The 21,573-nt window shown below is 36.4% G+C and overlaps 4 protein-coding genes across 7 annotated transcripts in view; 1 reads left to right on the forward strand and 3 right to left on the reverse strand.

The window, feature by feature from the left end:
• Nucleotides 1-160: 160 nt before the first annotated feature.
• LOC105277022 (protein takeout) lies at nucleotides 161-3,346 on the reverse strand. Its single transcript, XM_011335142.3, has 6 exons — nucleotides 3,166-3,346; nucleotides 2,538-2,624; nucleotides 1,246-1,396; nucleotides 924-1,057; nucleotides 656-805; nucleotides 161-453 (listed from the first exon to the last, which is right to left on the reverse strand). Exons 1-6 carry the CDS (start codon nucleotides 3,221-3,223, stop codon nucleotides 302-304), a joined length of 732 nt encoding a protein of 243 aa, XP_011333444.1. The 5' UTR covers nucleotides 3,224-3,346; the 3' UTR covers nucleotides 161-301.
• A 2,147-nt stretch (nucleotides 3,347-5,493) lies between these two features.
• LOC105277023 lies at nucleotides 5,494-8,053 on the reverse strand. The gene is made up of 3 exons (XM_011335143.3): nucleotides 7,948-8,053; nucleotides 7,226-7,844; nucleotides 5,494-7,143 (listed from the first exon to the last, which is right to left on the reverse strand). Exons 2-3 carry the CDS (start codon nucleotides 7,348-7,350, stop codon nucleotides 5,793-5,795), a joined length of 1,476 nt encoding a protein of 491 aa, XP_011333445.1. The 5' UTR covers nucleotides 7,351-7,844; nucleotides 7,948-8,053; the 3' UTR covers nucleotides 5,494-5,792.
• Nucleotides 8,054-8,116: 63 nt separating this feature from the next.
• Nucleotides 8,117-12,913, forward strand: LOC105277026 (histone-lysine N-methyltransferase PRDM9). Of its 2 annotated transcripts, none has more exons than XM_011335145.3 (4): nucleotides 8,117-8,593; nucleotides 8,686-8,934; nucleotides 9,011-9,511; nucleotides 9,604-12,913. In XM_011335145.3, the coding sequence occupies exons 1-4, from the start codon at nucleotides 8,372-8,374 to the stop codon at nucleotides 10,165-10,167; spliced, it is 1,536 nt and encodes a 511-aa protein (XP_011333447.1). In that variant the 5' UTR covers nucleotides 8,117-8,371; the 3' UTR covers nucleotides 10,168-12,913. The 2 variants fall into 2 exon arrangements, with proteins under 2 accessions (XP_011333447.1, XP_011333448.1); XM_011335146.3 differs by having other exon boundaries at nucleotides 8,120-8,593; nucleotides 8,722-8,934.
• A 345-nt stretch (nucleotides 12,914-13,258) lies between these two features.
• Nucleotides 13,259-21,573, reverse strand: part of LOC105277028 (serine/threonine-protein kinase DCLK1) — a 62,287-nt gene continuing 53,972 nt past the window's right edge. For 2 of the 3 annotated variants that reach the window (XM_011335148.3, XM_026968463.1), the window contains exons 9-10: nucleotides 21,092-21,288; nucleotides 15,819-20,875 (exon numbers count right to left, since the gene is read on the reverse strand). In XM_011335148.3, the coding sequence (XP_011333450.1) occupies nucleotides 20,800-20,875; nucleotides 21,092-21,288 (273 nt within the window). In that variant the 3' untranslated portion in view covers nucleotides 15,819-20,799. Of the gene's footprint in view, nucleotides 14,316-15,169; nucleotides 15,264-15,818; nucleotides 20,876-21,091; nucleotides 21,289-21,573 lie in introns of those variants that run through there. The other variant, XM_026968464.1, reaches the window with a different exon arrangement.

A 21,573-nucleotide genomic window follows, 5' to 3' on the forward strand; every position in this document is an offset into this window, starting at 1 on the left:
AATATAAAATACATCGTCAAATACATCAGTAATAATATTAGTTATAATATAAGTCATAATTTATTCATTTCACATACAATATATATATAATGTATACTATATGTTATATATATATAATATATATATGTATAAAATATATAACTTACAATAATAATAAGTATTGTGCACAACTTAACAACTTTTTGATATGTTAAATAATTCTTCTGTTAGTTATTTCACTCTCTTTTTTGCAATGTTATTAAAAAAATACTAAAGATTAAAAAATAAATGAAGAGGTAATTAATAATCTATGTAGAATCTTCTATGTAAGATAAATCTTCTTGTATGGAACGCGGGTAAATACTTTATCGGCTATGTGAGCAAAGGCTGTACCAAACGTTATTTCAAAAGGTTCTTTGTATTCTTTATAAACCAGATTTGAATTTTCGTTTAAGAATTTAAGCATTTCCGGACCTGTAATCATCAAAAAAGGATTAATAGAGGAACAATGTAAAATAATTACTTGTCTTATAATCTTACCACATGCATAAACTTCCAATAATATTAATTATAAAGCTATGAGCTATATTTTCTTTAAGTGCAAGTATTACTTTATAGTTTAATATCAATTGCTTTAGCATTAACACGCATATATAACTTGATTAAGTATCAATACCTAATACGGGATCTCCATTGAAGAGATTGTCGAATTCAAACTTTACGTTTTTCGGGTCGAGCTTAATAGTATATTTCTTCACTTTCTGGTAGGTCTCTCCATTCCTTTCAATGGCTTCGAGCTGTACGTCGTGCGTCGTTGACAAATTATCTGAAAGGAAGAATAATAAATTTGATCTTTTCAACTTTAACAACGAAGTGTTTGTTGTTAATTTATAAATGATGAGGTAATTATCCAAAGATTGGACAATTTATAGAGAGATACTTACACATAGATATGTTGCACCTGCCCTCTCCAGACACTGGTAGCACCATAATTCTGCCACCGAGTTTATAATTGGCACTGAAAATCATCACAGGATTTTTACTAATTACTATATAGTGCCTGTTAGGAACGTCCACCCTAAAAAAAGAATTATATTAACCACAATTATCTTATCAGTAATTATAAATATCCATATAAAACTCGATTACTTTTACAAATTATATAATCTATATCTTTTTTTCTTTCAGTTTTTAATGTTTGCTTAAAATACACATTTCTTAACTGTTTCAGAAAATCAACACTACATACAGATCTATAATACATACGATACAGTTTCCACTTGTAAATTCTTGGTGATTCCAGAAAGTGTAATATTCCAATATTCCTGTTTGAGAGACACCGCGCTTTGGCCGTCGCCGAATTTTATACTGTTGATTTCCAGCGGATCGATAGGCCGAAGTTTGAATTCCTTTAGACCTGTGAAGTGTGAACATAGTAGCCTTTCAATGTGTCATAGGCATACATCTATCATTCGTTCGAAGTATAAAGAGAACAAGGAGAGGATCGAGCTCGAAATGACACTTGAAATGAAGACTTGTCAAGGAAAATATCCCGTGATTCATATGTAAAAATTTATGTTAATTTGAAAAAAAAACATTTATTTGTGCACTTCTGATGAATTAATCATTAGACAAATATTGAATGATAATATAGCAAATAATATAGTATAATATAATGTAAAGAATGACACGAAAAATCTATGACTGTGACTCACAAGCTTAAGAAATAAAAAATCAAAAAGTAGTCTTAATCACTTATACACTTATGTTGTAGATCAATATCTGGTTTCTTACATTTATCTACGCTATTAGAGTCGCTGATATTATAGTTACGTGAAAATAGTTAACTTCAATATTCAAAGTAACAAGAAATAAATTAGTATTAAGAATATTTATGAGAGTATATGCTTCTTCTCCTAGTATTTTCAGTATTTCTAGTATACATACACATTTATAGAATCAAGTTTTATTATATCCATGAACGTGTAGTGACGATGAAGTAACATTGGGTCAAGATGTTAATTATTGTTTACTCATTCCTAAGCTAGAAAAAAACGAGATTTGCGCAGGCATGCGATACTATGTAACAGAATTATAAGTGTAAAATTGAAATCTTGCTTCTCACAATCACTGCCCAGATAACACAAAAGTTCCAGAGACAATCTAAGAACGTTCAAAGAATGCTCAACATTCGTAGGACGTTCTTAGAACATTTCTGGTACTTTTGTGCTATCTGGGTATTGATGATTTCTTTCGATACTAATTTTACGTATTAATATTCACGTGTAACATACTGAAAAAAACAAGATGGAATTAATTCACTGAAATTCATGTCATTGGAGGAAAAACGCAATTATTATAAACTTGAGCTAAGTTTCCACATATTATAATGACTGATCTTAATCGTTCTTAAACGTTCCTGAACTTATATTGCAACTTATTGATAATTTGATATTTCACAAGCTGCTATACATTACTGTAATATGTTACTACATCCTTAATTTCTTTGATATACAGCATTATATTCTCTTGCGTAAGGGAATAGTGCAGATATTTACCATTGCGCATTGCTATTAACGAAACTCGGGTAGCTTCTGCGAGGCATTCATTAACATTCGACACTGCGCAAGTCTTGAAACTGTCGGCTGTAAGATCAAAATAAATTAAATATTATACGTGAATTGTTACATATACAATACATTGCACGTTGCTCTAATTTCAATAAACTATGCATGCTTATATGATAAGTTTTTGTATCATTATTAATTTTTTTTAAACTCGATCAAACGTGCGTTAATTGCACTTTACGAGATCACTGAATAAGTTCTTGCCAATGAGTCGATGAATTCAAAAGATGACTCCTTCTAACGTGTAAATACGACGTAGTATTTACATGTGCGTAGTATTTGCAGAAAGATAAAAAAGTGGGAAACGATGGAAAATCGATTAATTTATTTTGCAAGTTTTCTTTATTGAAATAAAACAATCGATACAGCATAAATCAATCGAGGTATTTTCTATCGTTTTCTACGACATTTTCCCATCTTTCTGCAAATACTACGTCGTATTTAGACGTTAGAAGGAGTCATCTTTTGAAGCGATTCATTCATCAACTCATTGGCAAGAACTTATTCAGTGATCTCGTAAATTGCAATCAAAGACGAGAAAATATTCTTAATTGCTTACGCAGGTCTAACGCCGTCGTGGCCACAATCAATGGAATTAACAAACTGATTGTCTTCATTGTCTCGTTGAATTTTAACTTTCACTAGTAATTAGTAACATCCGCCAAAAGTCAAGTAGTTTTTAACTTAGAACGAAAACATCCGTAAACGAATACGAATTCGAATATACTGAAAGACAATCCAGGCAGTCTATATAAATACCGACCGCCCCACCATGTGGAGAACATATAATACACACCGCATGAACATGACGAAATGCAACATAAAAAGTGGTCACTTGTCATTGTCGAATGGGATGCATAGCATTAGATGAGATGTCGATAATGATAGATAATTATTACCTTTTCAATTTGATGATTTTATTATAGTCAGCGTAATAGTCAAATAGTATAAGAGCTAGAACTCACTTACATTGCATAATAATTAAGAATCTGTTCAACAAAAAATTACTTTTTTTCGAACACCGGAACGAGACTAGTCGTTTCTTATAGTTTTTTTTTTATGCTGAATACAAATCCGGTTTCCAAATTGCTCCATCACGTCACAATTGAGAAATTTGCAATTAAAGTTGCAAAAAAGGCTATTTTGATGATCTTCATTATATTATAGCTACAAAATATAACGTGCTAGAGAAGTTTAATTGCAATCACGAGTGACGAGTCAAATGTCGCGAGTATTAACCCAGCAAACACAGTCATATAACAGTGATATTGCCATAATATAACAGAATGTAACACGCAATATAACATGTTCGTTACATGTAATGTATATGTTAGTTGTAATTTCCCACTCATACGAAATTGCAGTAATATAACAGTAATATAACGCGTTACTAAAATGTTACTTAAATGTTACATAAATGGAATATAATTATTCTTTCTTCCTCTTTTTACAACTACAGGTTTGTGTTTAATTAATTTTCCTAAACGTTATGCAGAAGTTAGTACTTTGCTCTTATTTATTATTCGTTCAAAAATGTACCACTTCATTGTAGAAATGGACTTATAATACAAGTTGTATCGTGCCGTGATCACCGTTCTTACATATATTTTGTATCATATTTTGCATAGGAGAAACGGAAGCCATCTAGCGGACGACTCGACATCTGTATGTTAAAAATGGTATATAACATAGACATAATATGCAAATATTACAGTTATATAACATCGCATATTTAAGTTATATTATTGTTATATTATTATAACCAATATATAACAGAGCAATATAACAGTTTTATAACACAGTTATATTGCAGTTACAAAGAAAATTATGTAACTTTAACATTAATAACATATAACAGTTGTTACATTGCGTGTTACTTCTGTGTTATATAACAGTTATATTTTGTGTTTGCTGGGAACACTAAACTTACCGACAATTTATATGTACTTATTCCTAACGAATATCAATACATGTACGGGACGAAAAAGAATGAGATTGCTGTCAGGTTCTGAAGACGAGAGTGAAGAAAACGACCTTCGAAATTTCTGTTTATGAATTTCTGCCAAATGCAGCATTTTTAATCAAAAATTAAAAACTGATCATTTGACCGGCGTGATTCAGATTTGGTGTTAAATTATCGTATTACTGAACGCTGCAATTGATATGAAATATGCGAGTTTGTAGGACAACGTCAACAGAAAAAAAATTATGCAAGTAACAGAGAAAAGCAATAAGACGGATTACTTAATCGCCTAAATTGTTTCGACATGCAAACATTCTGTTCAACAAAGTATTAAATTTTTATCGTATTTTATATTAACGTATCGTTCTGCAGCTAATACTGCTACCAGTCAAAATAGTTGGCCAGTTTTTCCTGTTGGTGACTGTCTGCTACCAATACGCTTTAACTTGAAAAACGTAAAAACTTGTGACTCTACATACTTGTATTTATACACATTTCTTGTATCAACTGCAAAAGAAGTGAAGTACCTTGAAGCAGTTAACGAATGCGAAGTTTAAAATTCAGTGATTCACAGTACTGTTAAAAGTGAAGACAAATTATGAGGAAAAAATACCATCGCAAACCTTGCTGAGTCCTGTCGAAAGCGTCAGTTATTTATCAGTTCTATATATAACTTTGTACGACGTCCGAATCCTTCATGTACGATTAGACTTTAAAAAATCTCAAGTGTCTGTTATTCCCATCTTGATTCGAATTCATCATTGTGCATCCTTCTGTTTTGCGTTGCGCATATAAATTAATTATAATTAACATGAATTAATTTGAATTAATTAAAAATAGAATTTTCAGAATATTTTAGTTTTTGTTGAAATGGTAATGATAGATAATTAAACTTTAATTTAAACTTTAATTGAAACGACTAAATAATATTTAAGAATGTTATTTTATTCAATGATTATGATACATAAAGTCAATATAAAACAGGAGCATACATCCTTTCGCAAAAGATATTTCCATATTTTCATTATTTATAAAAAGAGTAGACAGGATAAAAATAACATGCTTGGCACATAATTTATAGTAAGAGTTTTTTGTCCGCATGTTTTTCCATTGCACCTACTCCACAGAATAAATTATTTTGTTGGATATAAATGTGCTAATAAAATTGAATTTAATATCATGTCGTCAATATTGTAATATTGTTTTTCTCCATTCCGCAACAGTCAAGGTGTTCGTTTCTGATACTTTAATGCCAGGCTGTTTAGTGGCGGTTTAGCCTTTAGGATTCCAAGATCAATGGCGTGGCCAGTAAGTGGACAACTTTGGCACCGTTTACGTTTGTAATTCGCATTGGACATGTTCTTCTCCTGGCGCACCACGTATCTTGGAAAGTAATGAATCCGCTTCTTTTGCGTGGTCGCGCACGGCGGCATCGTTACTACCAGATCCTGTTTGCGAATTCTGCTCACTGGTTCAGGAAATAATCGCTCATTTAGCAGATACTGCTGTAGTGATCCTGACGATCTCGATGACGCCAATGTGTGGCACGAACCGTGCGTTTCGAAATAATTCTGCTCACGAAACTTCCTCAAGTCCGCCACTTCGTGATCTACAGAATCATCTATCATGGGTCCATCATCGTACTTCGAGCATTGACCTCTTCGCTCAGAATAGCCTGGCAAATTAAGTATTTTCTTGCGCGCGTCTCCGCTGAATCTCGGAACATCTTCTACCAGTTCCTTCTGGCAGCAAGGACAATTCTTACGCAATTTCATCGGTCGTTTACTGCGACTTGATGAATTGGGCTGCTGTTCGCTCCTATCTGGTCTCCTTGATCTCAGAGTCTTTCGCCACTGCGATTTTACTGGCCTTCGTGAAGACATTTGAATTGCTTTGCCCGACGATGTACAGGCATTGTCGCGTTCACTTTGTTCGCTGGCCAGCGAGTTCGCGGGCGCTCGTGGGGACGTGGGAGATGCCTGCTTATCGTCGACCCGCTTGCGCTCGTTGGGCAATGCTGCTCTCTCGTGGGTATTTTGTACCTGTGTGCTCGCCATGAATCTGTGATAATTCGATGATCGTGGACACGTCCGCGAGTGATCTCCCTGGCCGCCAGACTGCAACTCGCAGATCTTGCTCTGCACATTGCGCAGAAATTGGGATCTAGGCGTATAGTCGATTCTCTGAACCCTCCTGAACGTTTCGCAGCTGATGGGCGAGCTCGGTGCCGCTTTCTCCTCGGTTTCTCTGATGGTTGTGAACTCGGGATGGCTTCTGCAATGGCGACAGGGCGGCGCGCGTTTGCGCTGGGTTCTTGACGATCTCAGATCTGATTTGTTTACGTCGGTGCGACAGTAACATTCCTTTGACGGTTTCCTAGGTGTAATGTCTGAAGGTGACTCGCGGGCTTTCTTGGAAGTTAGCGTTAGCTTTCCAACGGGCATTGTGTCTGGCAATGAATAATCAGGACATAAAATAGCGCTCACTTCGCTCGAGTCGTTTCTCACTTTCCACGAATCAGTCTTTTTCACGCAATCGCCTTGACCTTTGTGATTACGATGATTTATAGAAGATCTGGAAACGAATGAATTAAAAATGAAGCAGCTTGAAGAAAAATATTGATCGAATATCCATTCCATAGCCAATAAATACCTACAATGTTTGCGAATGCAGTTTCTTCACTTCTTCATCCACTCTTTTGGATTGTTCACCAACGCGTGCCAACAACGTTCGACTTTTCTTGCGCAGTCTTTCTATGCTTTCGCTGAATGCATCTGCCATACGTTTACAGCTTGCAGTACATTGTCATTGTTATTAACATTATTTTATAAAACATAGGATCGCGTTTTCGTTCGTACAGATTCTTGTTACAATTTAGTGCAAATAACAATGAAAAATAAATTAACCAATGATTGTCGTAACAATTATCAATCACAGGCAGATTAAATTTTTAATTTACATATACGTCATCGCACACGTGCGGATGGAAATTTATGCTCTTTTAATAAATAATAAATATTTGTTTTTTACGTAGAAGCGCATTATACTTTTGGTAGGATTTCTTAACCTATAACCTTTCATTTTGATTTACGAACATTTATTTAAAATTTTAATCACTACTTTTTCTCAACAGTAGCAAAAACTCATCGAAATTATCATGTTGCCTCCACTTCTTCCTTCGCGATTTCATCAAATAACGTGTCGGAACCTCATGCATGCCCCGGAGCTACAATCACGTAATAATTGCCATCGGCCTGAAGTTCGGCGAGTGTTCACTGTAAACAAAAAGGGACGCTCCAGGTTAGCCAACTCTCGAAACTCACTCGTGCGCTCAGCAAGATTTCAACTATCGCTCGTCGAAGTCTCGATTGTACGTACCTGCTACAAATTCGAATTCGGTCGATTCACGGAAAAATTTCTCCCGGCGCTGCTAACGGTTCTAAAAAAATTCGTTACAACTCCTGTCGTCGATCCGCGGCAGTTTCGGCACTGTTTTCGCGCGGCGCGCGCCGCCATGTTCATCGTCACAGGATCATTCAGGATCAGATGGGACTCCCGTTAAGCCGAGCGTGGCACGAGTTGCGATTGCGCTTATTTAATTAAACAAAGTGCGCGTTCCGCGTTCAATGCGCCGCGCGAGCACACGCCGTAGGTGACGCTCGAGCGAACGCGAAGCCGCACGTGATGCGGCCGCGTTGTACGACCTGACCTGCTCTCACTGCCGCGCGGACAGGCCGACGTTTGTTTTTAGGTTAAGTTACGGTGCACCCGATCGCGAGTAGTCGTTCCGCCGCGTACGATTATGAGCTTCTCGAGCCAGGAGATTACCGACGATGCCCAGGGCAGGCTGCCGCAGTTCTCCGAGCTGCACGGGATACCCAGCCCGTCGCTCACCACCGCGTCCACCGCGGAGTTCACCAGTGGCGGGAACGTGCAGCCGGACGCGGCCGCACAAAGCCGCTCCATCTACACGACCGCCGCGAGCTCGAGTCAGAAGCAGCTGCAGCTGGAGACAGCTGAAGCAGTGCGTCTCCCTGAGTTCTCGTCCCTTCTTACGTTATGTTCCTTTCTCATTTTTTCTGTTTCTCTTTCAATTTTGTTTGTCTTGTTTTGCAGATGAGAAATTCCGAAATTTTGCATTCTCTTCTTCAGATACGAGGGCCGTATTTAACCATGTGGTCGGACAAGCTGCTGCAATTGTGCGACACCAGCCAGATTAACATACCCAACTATAGCCAAAGTACTCCGGTACTCGACCTGCAACCGAACAATTTGCAAGCGCAATTTGTTTTAGGCAACATGTGCGCCTCGCAGGCGAATATCGTGAAGCAGGAGCTGTCCGAGGAAGAGAAAGATTCAAGCAAGGTACGACCTCCCGCTCCTGCTGATTGCACATACATTTTTAATGAACAGTGTTCATATTTACTTGCTTTTGTGCCAGGACTCTGATATCCAGTTGAGGCAGCGAGAGGCCACTCAGTATTTCCAGAAGTTACAAGCCACCAGTCTGCCGCATACGCTGCAGCACATAATCAAGCTGCAGACGGAGCAAGTGAAGAAGGAGAAGGAGGAGGAGAAAATCGAGCACACGCAGAACAACATTCTCAATATACCAAACATATTTCGGAACATTGCGCTGCAGAGTAACAGCGGTTTCCCGAGTCCTCCGGATCCGATGCTCGGTATTTCCCCGGACATAAGCTTGCACATGGAGATGGAGCAGCAGGAGAACGAAGGGAACTTTCAGCCTGTGCTCAAGGTCGAGCAGCAGGTGCAGACTGATGCGCCTAGGCCTGAGAAGAGGCCGAGATTTCGAGCGAAAATCGGCGAGGTTAAGATAACCATCTCCGCTGACGGAACTGTCCTCTACTGTTGCCCGGAGTGCAATATAGGGCTACCGAACAAGGCAGACATCGAGCAGCATATTCAAGCTCACTTGCAGGTAACGCGCCGTACATGGTATCTGCCCGCGATGCGGTCTGGTTTACTTCGGATGATCAAAATGAAACGAGCGAAAATTGCAATCTGTTGTAGGAGCGAAAATACATGTGCAAGGAGTGCGGGTACATGCTGAAGAGGAAGGAACACCTGGACCAGCACATGCGCGGCCACTCGAACGATCGGCCGTACAAGTGCACGGTGTGCCAAAAAGGGTTCAAGCGGAATGAGCACCTGACGCGGCACTACTCCATCCATTCCGGCAACAAGAACTTTTCGTGCACCACGTGCAAGAAGGCGTTCTCGCGTAAGGATCACCTGAGCAAGCACATGCAGACGCACACGGGCATGCGAAAGAGCAAGATGAAAGAGGATACGTATTACGTGGATCAGAAGGACAAGCTATCCGAGAAGAGTGACATCGATATCGCGGCGATGCCGAAACAGGAGGTAAGTTACGTCATGAAGGATAGCTTGCTGCCAAAGCAAGAGGCCACTCTCCTGCATCACATTCAGAACCTCCAAAATCCAAGCTTCTTGCAAACTATTGTCGCCCTGAAGGAGCAGACATTAAGAGACGCCAATCAATCTCAGCATGAAGAGAACATTAACATAAACGATGTCTTACCTCAAAACGTAAGATATTTAATGCCCTCTTAGTTATAATTAAAATCCACGTGTATTTAAAAGCATTTAGGAATAATAAACTCTGTTTATATCGGAGTTAGTGCAGGAGAATAATTTTAGTTCCATTTTAACATTACCTCCTCAGGGACAACCTTTTCAATCAAACACGCGGTTGTAAGAACAAGTACTACTCGAAACGATAACTGTATATATTGTGTCCCTGAAGAGGTAACTGCACATATGCGTACGTGTTTTAATTAAAAAAAAAAAATTAAACGTACACATATGTGTCAGTGTCCCTGAAGAAATTAAAGCGATTGTGGTTGTAATAACCATTAGGGTTAAGTTTAGTTTGGCTCGTTGTTCTCTGGGAAGTTGGTGGTATTTCCCAAATATATTAGAAACGTTAATATTGAGAAATGTGCATCGTGGTATATTGCAAGACCAGATTCATATCAATTGTGCGCCATTAATATTGACGAACAACTAAAATAATTATTTGCCGAACATGGGAGCAGGTTGTGATTATATCGATTAATGTCAATAATTCAAATTTCTCAAAGAAGACCGGTAAATGTTACGTTCACTTAGCTCTGATGGTTTTACAAATTTCGGAATACTAAATTCTGCCATCACGTATATTTTACGATTTACTTAACGGAATGTATTTTAAATCATTTGAAAGTGCGGCTAAAAATTCGAAAAAAACAGGGATTACAATTACAATTACATATTGACAAATCATATCAAGAAAGATTAATTTGTTCCATTTTGCTATTTTACTTACGTTAACTGTAGCGGACATAGTTCTTTCTGTGAATCTAGTCCATCATTTAATTTAACAATAATTGCTTAATTTGCAATAAATCGCCCGTTAGATTACCTCAAACGCGTGATGAAACTAGCTCAATCATTTACGCCGAAATCACGGAAATAATTAAATTTAGAATATTAACGAGCGAAATAGTTAGAATACCGAATTGCGTGAAACTAGTTTATGGTTAGATTGAGGTTCTCCTGAAAAACGGGGATGTTCTATCGAATAATTATAAAAAACTTTAATGCAAACATTTAGAATTCCTCGTATTATAGTATTTTTAATATTCTTTGTACATTTATACATATATGTATATATGTACTCACACACGTGCGAATGGATAAGTTGCATAAATTTTTGGTGAATAGAAATTATATTTTCACAATTTTGTTAAGAAAGACCGTGTAGAGAAAATTTATAATATATAGCTGCGCGGATCTTAATAGAGATATTTATTACCTTAACGTCCAATTTCTCTAAACAGCAATAATTATTTGACTCGAATTTTGAAGAGAAAGTACATCTTCCTAAGAAATTCAAATAATTCAAATAATCTATGCAATATCTAGCTATTTGATAATTTCTATTTATGTTTGATACAATATTTTAATATGTCAGTCTACAAGAAAACATTGTATCAAAATAAGTCTGTCTTCGGATGGGTTACACAATTTTACCGATTACATTTTACCTGAATTTCCTTCATTTTTCATGCATTATCCTTCATCCCTTTCATGTCTCCATTTATTATTCAAAGTCTGATTTTTATAATTTCAAGAAGATATCGTCACTGGTTGGTACCTAAAAAAAAATATGACAAGTGGCTCGATGAAATCATGATGACTCTGTTGTAAAATTCGCTATTGTTTACAATTGGAAGGAATTAAACTTCTTCATATAGCCTTTTTACAATTGCACTTTAAATCGCTGATTCGACGGAGTTTAAATAAAATTTGTGATAACGTGAACATTTTCTGCGGCATTAATTAATAAAAACTGAATCAATATTGGAATTGTACAATGCCATTTTGCGCTTGGCCTTTTTTTTAGTGTATCTGCCTGCTCGATAATCTGATTTTAGTTTGTAAGTGCTAGAATGTAAGTAGTAGAATGAAAGATTGTTGAAGAAGTTTTGAGCGCAGTGTATGTCTGCGACAATTGTGATTGAAGTTCGACAACATTATGCGAACACATGTATGTATGAAAGCGTACAGGTTCGCGGATATTGCGTTAGATGTAAGAATTGGAGGACGACATTGACACACGAGATTCTCGGGTGTGTGTTACACATAATAACAACCAAAGACTTACACACTTGTGTAAACTACCAGTATTCTATGTCGTTTAATCAAGTCCTCTTTCTTTTTATTTTATAATAATTTTTAAGACTTGAGACATGAATATGTCTTTAAATCCATAATTTTATAGTTTTTATTAGGAATTATTATGTAGGTAAGGAATGAACGTCAATGCGTTTTTTTTTAGTTTAGTTAGGGATACGTAAGGCGACAAGACGCCGTAATTAACCCCTTCGGCGGCATTGACGCCATATGACGCAACAAATGTGTGTGCCCCTATGGGCATTGACGCCATATGGCGCACATTGTTTATTTTTCGATTGATTGGTCGACTGATTTTCAAACAATTGAAGTTTCGCTACTTCTTAGACAATTTCTGAAGTAGAAATAAAGACTTATCTATCACATAAAACTTGAATTTGGATACCAAGTTTCATATTGGTGGTTTTTTGCCTATTAGATCCGCCATTTTGAAATTCAAAATTTCGACCTAGAATTCGTATTCAGCGATCTAAAAAAATCCTTAGGTATTTTTAAAATCCGATTATTGTTTTCTTGCCCACAAAGGCACAAACAGTGAAATTCTACCTGCCGTCGAAGGAGCATGGATTTACAGGATGTTATTCACTAAGACACTTGTTATTATATATAAAACTTGCCAAAAGAAAGATAATTGAGAAAACATGTATTTTTTAAATCCATGATATTTTTGAATAAAATGTAAAATGAGAGTTATATAAGGTGTTCTTATCCTTTTCTTATGTATACTAGATGCGTGCAGGTTGTGGAGCGCGACTGCAGGAAATAATGTTGTACAGCCTTATGCAACGTTATACAACGAAATGAACCGCCGAAGTAAACTTGATGAGAATATATTAGTACGTTAGTTGAACTTTGTGTCGTATTTAAAATCTATTCATCGCGCTCGTAGTTTTAACGTTGAATATTCTATGTTAGAAGGTATAAAAATATTGAGCATTTTGGTGCAGCAGGAAAGTTGCAAGCCAGCTTCAATTTAAAAATGCAAATTTTATTTGTTCTACATGTATGGGGATTGACACAAAAGTATAAAACTGCTCTGATATCTACGTGATATTTCATTCTCTTTCCGTCTCTAATTCTTTTCTCTCTTTCTTCTCTGTATATTATAATATTAAACGCAGTGTAAGCTAAAAGTGAATTTTTCTCATATTTACGTTTACATTCAATCGTCGCTCACATATTGCGTATATCTGGCGTCGTATAACATTTTCACTTCGTGCTTAAACCAAATGCGATCTTTATAAATGAAAATTACAATTACACACATTATCTAGATTTACAGTAAATTACTGAACATTGTTTAAACTCGCAGAGAACTTATTCTATTTCTCTCTGTTGTCTTATTTTATTGCATTTCCGCCGCTACAAGTGGCGCCTGCTAATTTCGCGTAAATTCTATAAGTAAGACCAAATAGAGAGCCAAGCCATTCGGCCAGATGACGACCGACCGTTGTCGGAAATTGAAAAGTCGTTCCCGGTGTCACGATTTCCACTTCATTTTTGTTATCCAATTCTTCGTCTTGCAGCTCCAGTTGCCCCAGAGGTTGAACATCCTTGGACATCCAATCATTGCCAGACAGCGTCTTTGGCTTGTTGAGCTTTCTGGGACTCATATTACTCTCGTTCGCTTTGACCATAGATTTTATTTCAGTAGATGAATTCTTCTCGAGGCTCGAATTCGCCTTGATTTCGTGATTCTTCAGCGTCGACAGCGATATCACCTGATCCAACAAGCTGTTGTCGGGATATTTGAGATTCGTGTAGTTCGCGTCTGCCTTTATTGAATTGGTCCAGATTAGTTTCAGAGCTTGCAAATCAGGATTTGTAGCGTTTCTGGCCAGGATCCTCTCCACGCTGGTGTTGCCAGGTTGGCGAAAAACGAAGTTGTACGTAGCGCGTAGTTTCGCCAAAAACCTGTCCAGCGGTCTCGTGGTGTTGCTTAATTGTTTGTCATTCATCACCTGTCGTTCCACTGGAAACAATTTGGTCAATTGTGGCTTCGGTTGCACTCTCGCGGCTAAGAGCTGTGAGACATTCAAAGTTACGAGAATTTATATAGGTGCGTTCTATTTTTTTCAGAACGTGAAAATGAAAAATGTTGCTAAACGGAATTGAATGAATCCTTTCCGCAAAATAAATTTTATCGGATGTGGTGTTGTAATGTGTCGTGAATAAGTGATATAACACGTAATCGTATATTACGACACACCTTCGCTAGTCACTGAATCTATCAGCGTCGCACGGTAGTTTTATTTTCACGAAAATTATAAGTCGCATCGGTAATCGCAGTTGCAATTGGCAATTTTTACGCTCTGATTGAGAATGGTCAGTAATTGCCGCAGAGAATCTCTCTTTACGGAAATGATTATATTTAAAATTTTTTTGCGTGTGGCTTTTTGCGATCAAGACTTTAAAAATTCACGGATTGCTTAGCAAAATATTTCATTGACAAAAATTGCAAAATTTCAATGTGAAAAATGTGCAAATTATTTCATATGTAGTTTTATTAGGAAAAAATTCAATATTTTAGTAAAGGTGATGGAAAAATATTCGCGAAAAATATGCACAATTTAGTAAATGCAATGAGAGAAAGAAAAAATTATTATAAAAGTTTATACATATGTGCGTGAGTATATAAATTGTATATAAAATAGAACACAAAAACATTTACATACAACTGCATAAAATTAATATACAATTTTGATGTATATGAAGAAAATATGTAATATGTAATATGAAAATGTTTTATTGATATTTTTCAAGGGAAGCGTATGATATTCAAATGAAGAGATATAAAAACAATTTTACTCACACACATACACAATTTCTGTTAACATCAACTAGGTTTTTTATTAATCAATTTTGGAGCAATACTTACGCAAAGAAGGCAGTATCCCAGGAGCTTCATGCTTGAGTACTTTTTGATATCACGATTTACGACTTTCAACGACAGTCGGACGATCGACTGAAGGCTTCCCTTGATTTCAGAACTCCTTTATACTTACGTGCACTGCAAGAGCGTAAGAGTGTACCACGATTGATTGTCTTTCGTGGCTTATGTCCATTGTCTTTCACCTGCCGCCTTTGCAAACCATCGGCACCGTGTTGCCTAACAAAATTGATAGTTGCGGCACGCACGGATGCTTCGCGGCCAAGCCGACTCTGCTCGTCCAAACGTCGATATTGGTCCCCGACTTGTATGGCAGGTCAAGGCATTGTCAGAAGTACTTTGTCGCTTTGGTTGCGATTCGAGATTCGTACAATACAAAAATTGATAGATGAATTCATTATTGTGAACTATTTTGATCAAGTATGTTAAATGTTAAGTACGAGAATCTGATGGATTTCAGTTTATGATAAATAAATAAATAATTATTTTATTATAATATTATATGATGTGATTGTGTATATATATATATATATATATATATATATAATATATATGTACGTCTTATTTTCCCTTTTCTTCCCTGTTTCTCTCAATATTCGCCGCACGTGGGAAGGAGATACAATCAAACTCGCGTGGGTGGTTTTCTTCGCTTCTGACAGGATCAGAATGCATGATTTATTTAACAAAACGGCATATTTATGGATAACAGGATGTACACGAGAGTAAAATATATTATAGTGTAAATTTACAGTAAGAATCCCAACGGGCACAACGGGCAAGCTTTTTACGCTCACCTAGATTATTGGCGGCCTAGATACAATTACGTTTTCCTACGTCTTAAATTCTTCTTTGTACAAGATCACACGCCTTAGTGATATCTTTTAATCAAAAATTTGATTTTTTCACCTTTACGCTCGAACACTCAGATGTAAATATCATTACGTGTACCGTAAAGGAAGGGAAAGCCAGAGTAACGTTATTCGACGAAAACTCTCTTAAGAAACTTCTACGAAAAAATAATTTACTAATCAGTTTGCGTACAATACAATTCTTTGTTGCGGCTTCGCAAGTCACCGCAACAAAACTCAATAAATATGTAAAACGGATGTGTGAATCGTTCGCATGAGACACAACTAAGGAATGTATTCACTTATAAGACCGTCTGGCTATTACGTATCGATCCCACAATGGGGAATGTAAAGGCGATTATCGAAAACGGCATTTTAATTAGCGGAGGGTAGTAGCAGGGAGGCTAAAGTGATCATTTAAATTTTTAAGGAGTCTGCGCCGGCTTAATGAAAGTCTGATACGCGAGGGAGAGAAAGATAGTACTTGTGCGGGAATTAAATCACGAAAGATTTAATGTTTGAATCGAGTTTTGCGAGAGGAATGACATTAATGGAAAGATAAAAAGGATTTATTACACTGACGAGCCATTACAATATTTAATTAATACAAATGTGCATAAAGAGATTTGTCTTTTTCACGGTCAGTTCCGAAATCGACTGGAAATTGAGTGGAAGCAGATCCTTTGGAAATCCATTGCAGATAGCGAGTAGCAAGCTAGTGTAACTTTTTTTTCTAAGGAAAAACGCGTCTTATAATTTTATGTCTAAGTGCGTAAAATTGCTTCTTATCTTACGTATCTTGTCCGTTAGTTTAGGAGTCTCTGGTGCGATGATCCTCGCATCGTGCAATCTGTTTCGATCATATTAAAGTTTCATAGATATTCGTACATCTGATCGCGTGTAATTTCATGAAGAAAAGACCGACGATTTTGAAAAACAATTTCGATACAGACTGCACGATTGTTTTAGCGATGCTGCGCGATCACGTAGAAATATGTTTCATACGCCAATTGGCAAGTGGAATTTGATAATATTCTGGATTTACTATTAGAAAGAATCAAATTGTGTCTAACATTTACGAGAAAGTGCTAAGAAGATGAAAATTGTAACTGCTTAAACGTTAAAGTTTCTACAGATATATCTAGTGTTGAGAACTTTCGAAAATTGTCAACAAAAAGATCGTGGTCACGGACAGAAGTATCGAAATATGCAATATGTAATATATTGATTGTCGAATAAAATCAAACACCCTAATTAACTATTAAATGCCTCGATTGAGCATCACAAGAACTTTTGGTCACGATATCGAGTGCAGAGATTCGTCATGCGTACGTCTAAATCGCTTGATAATAATATATATTTCGGTATATTTAGTCGGCGTAGAGCATAGTATATGCTAATTCATCAATTCTTTACAGCGAGATTTTAGAAACATAGTATGTGTCTAGTACAGGGTACAAAATATCTTGTGCAATCTATGATAAAAAGGATAACGTTGCAATGCGTAAGGCGCATCTACGAATGCGTGTATAATCTGTAACCCTTTCAAATCACGATAACTGTATACCCGTAACAACTCGGACAGTGTCTATTGACAGCAATTTGCATAGTAAAATGACAGGTACGTAGTATATTAAATAACAAAATTAATTAAAACTATTAAGTAGATAAAGACTCAATGCTTACGTGAATTAGCAGTCCGTTCAACGCGACGCAGATTGGATAAATAAATTATATTTTGCGTAAATCGTAATTAAGAAGTCAGGTCATAGGTTTATCGGTAATTAATATCGCGCGTAATATTATACGTAATAATATATAGACATGATATTTCAGGATATTTGTTATCAGTAGACACTTCATCCTTATTTTTGGAAGGATTCTTAGACCTGCTTCACATCGTTCGTGTGCTCGAAATGCAGTTTGTATCGGCTCAACGCTAGACAGATATTTAGAGTCAGTCACACGACGATGCAATGCAGATCTCAGTTTGTGAGCCATGAAATATATTTAATAATCCATACCTACATACATATGTATATGTATGTATGTATGTGCGTAATAAAATGTGTAAATGCGTACAATATTAGGAAGTGTATGCACAATTGTTTTCCATAGTGATTAATCCGCGGTTTTCGTAAGGCTCGTTATATTTGGCCTACGCAATAATATAAAGGATACGTTGGTTCGCTTCTCCTTCCTTTTCTCTCGCATAGATTTGCGTTTGGAACGCGAGTGCTCGACAGTATAATTATTCGAGAATAATTATCCTTATCATCTAACAAGACCATCGCAGTCTCCATGTGGCAATAATATGTACAGAATTAAGATCGAGATGCACGCGAGGCTCGAAACGGAGTACGTTTCAGAACGCTCGATGCTCTGACAGTTATCTCTTAAATTCATACGCGCGCGCGTTTGTTTTATGGTCCCCCATGTCTTAATAAGTCCGACAAAATCGCGACTCTCTCTCTTTGGTTGCTCTTTCTTGGTCGTGTGTTTGGCGTTGTTAACGTTACAATGTGAATTATAATCTTTACACGACAAAATGAAATCATGTCTACTCAATCGTACTTCATCAAGAATCTTTGAGAAAATCTCTAAAGAACAATTTCGATTAAATCACATATTTTATCGTTAAAAAATTTTCGTAACAATTAAAGTTTCTGCAGAAACTCGCTGAAATGGTCAAACTAATTATCAGATATCCGTGATTAAATGAAAGTTAATTACAAACGAAATTCAGCTGCATTCCAGAACGCAGCGCAAACTGCAAATTGCAATCATAGTGAAATTTAAATTATGAATTTATGCAAATACATAATTTAAAATATTATGTTACGATATAATTTTACACATAATATAATATTTTCATTCTTATGCATAAATTATATGATTATTTGTACATTATAATGTAATGTACTACGTTTCAGATATCGATACTTAAGAAGCAAGTTGATCCGTATCTAACGGTACGAATTTAAGAAGGGTATCGTTGTATCGTGGATTTCTTTCTTCGTTTAGAAATCTATTCTTTTAAAAGTAGAAATATCGCGCATACAAAATATATGAATGATTTCCGTATAATATACGTACACATCTTTACATCTATGTAAGTACACGTACGCAACCTACGCGGCTTGTAAATTGAGACGAGTTAATTGCAAAAAATCTCGCATTCTTCGAATGTTTACATGTAACTATTATGATTGAATTTTTCTCTCTGCCAATCCAGTTCGAAAGATAATTATTTAACCAGGCTATAAATATAGAAAACTGTTGCAGAAATCAATTATACTTATATATTCTAAAATGTTACTTTCGAAAGAGTTCTCTTCACATTCATATAACTTTTATTTATTCTTTTAATTATAATTGAATACTTTCTCTTACGTCATCTTATTAATATTGAAATTTCTAATCGATAATGCATAAAAAAGCTAGTGGTTAGTGCATTTATCATATGTGTATGACGTAATATTTATCAAGATATTTCTAAAGTTTGATGATGAATAAAAACAAAAAGGATTTTACAAAAACGGAAGAAAAACGAATGAAATGCAAACCATTTGTATTGGATTTTTTGCCTGACAATTTACAATACTCCGATGACACAGAAAACTTTGTTTTTACAACGGTTTTCTCTAACACTGGATTGGCAGCATGTGCAACAACAATAACTTTTCAAGTTATTTACAAACGTTTTTCTTACGATATTGATGGAATCGAAAAAGAAAACACGTCGACGAGACGTGTTTTTTGAATCGCCGTGTTAAATGCATTATTGACTTGTTATCTTTCATAACTATACACGCGTGATTTTAATTAATACAAAAATTTTATCGTGATTTATCACAATAAAATTTTTATCAATTATCACTATAAATCTTAACGTGACTTACCACGAAACAAGAACTACCCTCGTACCGTCAATTTCCTGATTATACATCGTAAAATTTACATTGTAAAATTCATTTTCTTACTGTATATGTACATACACGCTTATGGACAAAATTGTGCATAAATATTTGATCGTTTTTCGTCAATCGTTAAGAAAACCGCATACAGATACATTATCTCGTTAATTTTTGATTGTAAAAATTGCTTTTATGAAGTTTTTTACTTTTATGAAACATCTAATAAAACAAGCAGCAAAAAGAAATCTAATAGAAAACAGAAATTGAAAGATTGAACAAAAACAGGCAAATAAAGTAGTGGATAAGTCGTTTATATTAAATGCTTCTTTTACAATCAACAATAGGAGTAGATCGATTTCACTACTTAACTAGACGATGTTAATTATAAGTCGTTATGCTCAGGTTTAGTCGTCCGTATCATATATGATATCGCAGTTAAAAGTTGGTTAAATTACCACAATTGGCACCATGATAAAATACGAGATATTCGTACACAAATGCACGTTATATTTTTTATTTATATAACGTTTATAATTTTCATTAATTTTCCGCGTGTGCCAGTTCAGAATTTTCATGTAACGCAACGTAAGAGTAAATCATGGTGCTCTTACCTGCGAAACCGAGAGCAATATTCCGGCGATTCTAACAACGTAAGTAGCGAGAGCAGAATCGGGATGTGACGACGTTGTCTGGAAGATTAATTTTTCGTTGGTTCGTTTGACGATTTCAGTTTTCGACATCGTGTCCGCGTATTGGATCGTGTTCGATGTTTCCTTCCGAACTATCCTCCGTTTAACGTTAGTCCATTTTGAGGTCAAGATGCTTCCTCATCTCGCGCTACTTACTAACGGCACTACCTTCTATCCACTTCCGATTCCTGACTCGACACTTCCATTACCGATGGCAGCGGAGTCTCCACCGATACTTGTCTATCAACACGCAAATTGAATAAAAAATTATTAGAAACGCTAGATAAGAGAACTTATTTATTTTCTTTTTACGTCAAATAGTGATAAACTGTTGTAGAGTTGTAGCTTCAGCTACACGAACGGAAAATTTTACAGAGAATTTGGCTAAAATGAGATATCCGATACATATTCGAGGAGCTCGGCGAGCGCCTTTACTCGATAAACCAACGGGCTTACCTGCCGCTTGTGTGCCAATCACAGGAATCCGGCGCGGAATTGCTTCTGCCGGTCTTCTGGAAACACTCTGATTTCTCGTCTCTTATCACGTCGTGCGAGGAAGATACGCCACCCTGACCTACCGATCCTGTCAACGTCGTAACGGCGGCCTCGTTGTTCGCCGTTGAACGCGTGGACCGTTTAGGCAAGAATGGGTTCTAAAGAGCACAGAATTCTTATTTTAGTTTCGCGCTGCAGTAATCGGAAAACGTAATGTTGGCGCAGAATTTTAAAGTTCCCGAGATTCTAAAAGCTCGCAAAATTCGCAAGTGAACCGTTCGTATCTGGACGGCTGGTCCACGTTCAGCATCCAGATTGGACGTGAATGTCCAATAGAACTCGATCGAAAATATCAAACCGGGTATGATCGACACGATACGTGCTTGCCATACCCGGCGCAATTCTTTCGAATTCTGCTCCCGAATTCTCTCGAATTCTCTCCT

Source organism: Ooceraea biroi, chromosome 3, assembly GCF_003672135.1.
Source record: "Ooceraea biroi isolate clonal line C1 chromosome 3, Obir_v5.4, whole genome shotgun sequence".
NCBI lineage: Eukaryota > Metazoa > Arthropoda > Insecta > Hymenoptera > Formicidae > Ooceraea > Ooceraea biroi.

Coding starts and splice junctions, on each gene's coding strand:
- LOC105277023 (XM_011335143.3), bottom strand. CDS start 7,350: ATGGCAGATGCATTCAGCGAAAGCATAGAAAGACTGCGCAAGAAAAGT. Junction 7,144..7,225: donor AAACTGCATTCGCAAACATT/GTAGGTATTTAT, acceptor ATTCGTTTCCAG/ATCTTCTATAAATCATCGTA.
- LOC105277026 (XM_011335145.3), top strand. CDS start 8,372: ATGAGCTTCTCGAGCCAGGAGATTACCGACGATGCCCAGGGCAGGCTG. Junction 8,594..8,685: donor AGCTGGAGACAGCTGAAGCA/GTGCGTCTCCCT, acceptor CTTGTTTTGCAG/ATGAGAAATTCCGAAATTTT. Junction 8,935..9,010: donor AAGAGAAAGATTCAAGCAAG/GTACGACCTCCC, acceptor CTTTTGTGCCAG/GACTCTGATATCCAGTTGAG.
- LOC105277022 (XM_011335142.3), bottom strand. CDS start 3,223: ATGAAGACAATCAGTTTGTTAATTCCATTGATTGTGGCCACGACGGCG. Junction 2,625..3,165: donor CACGACGGCGTTAGACCTGC/GTAAGCAATTAA, acceptor TTGATCTTACAG/CCGACAGTTTCAAGACTTGC. Junction 1,397..2,537: donor GTTAATAGCAATGCGCAATG/GTAAATATCTGC, acceptor CACACTTCACAG/GTCTAAAGGAATTCAAACTT.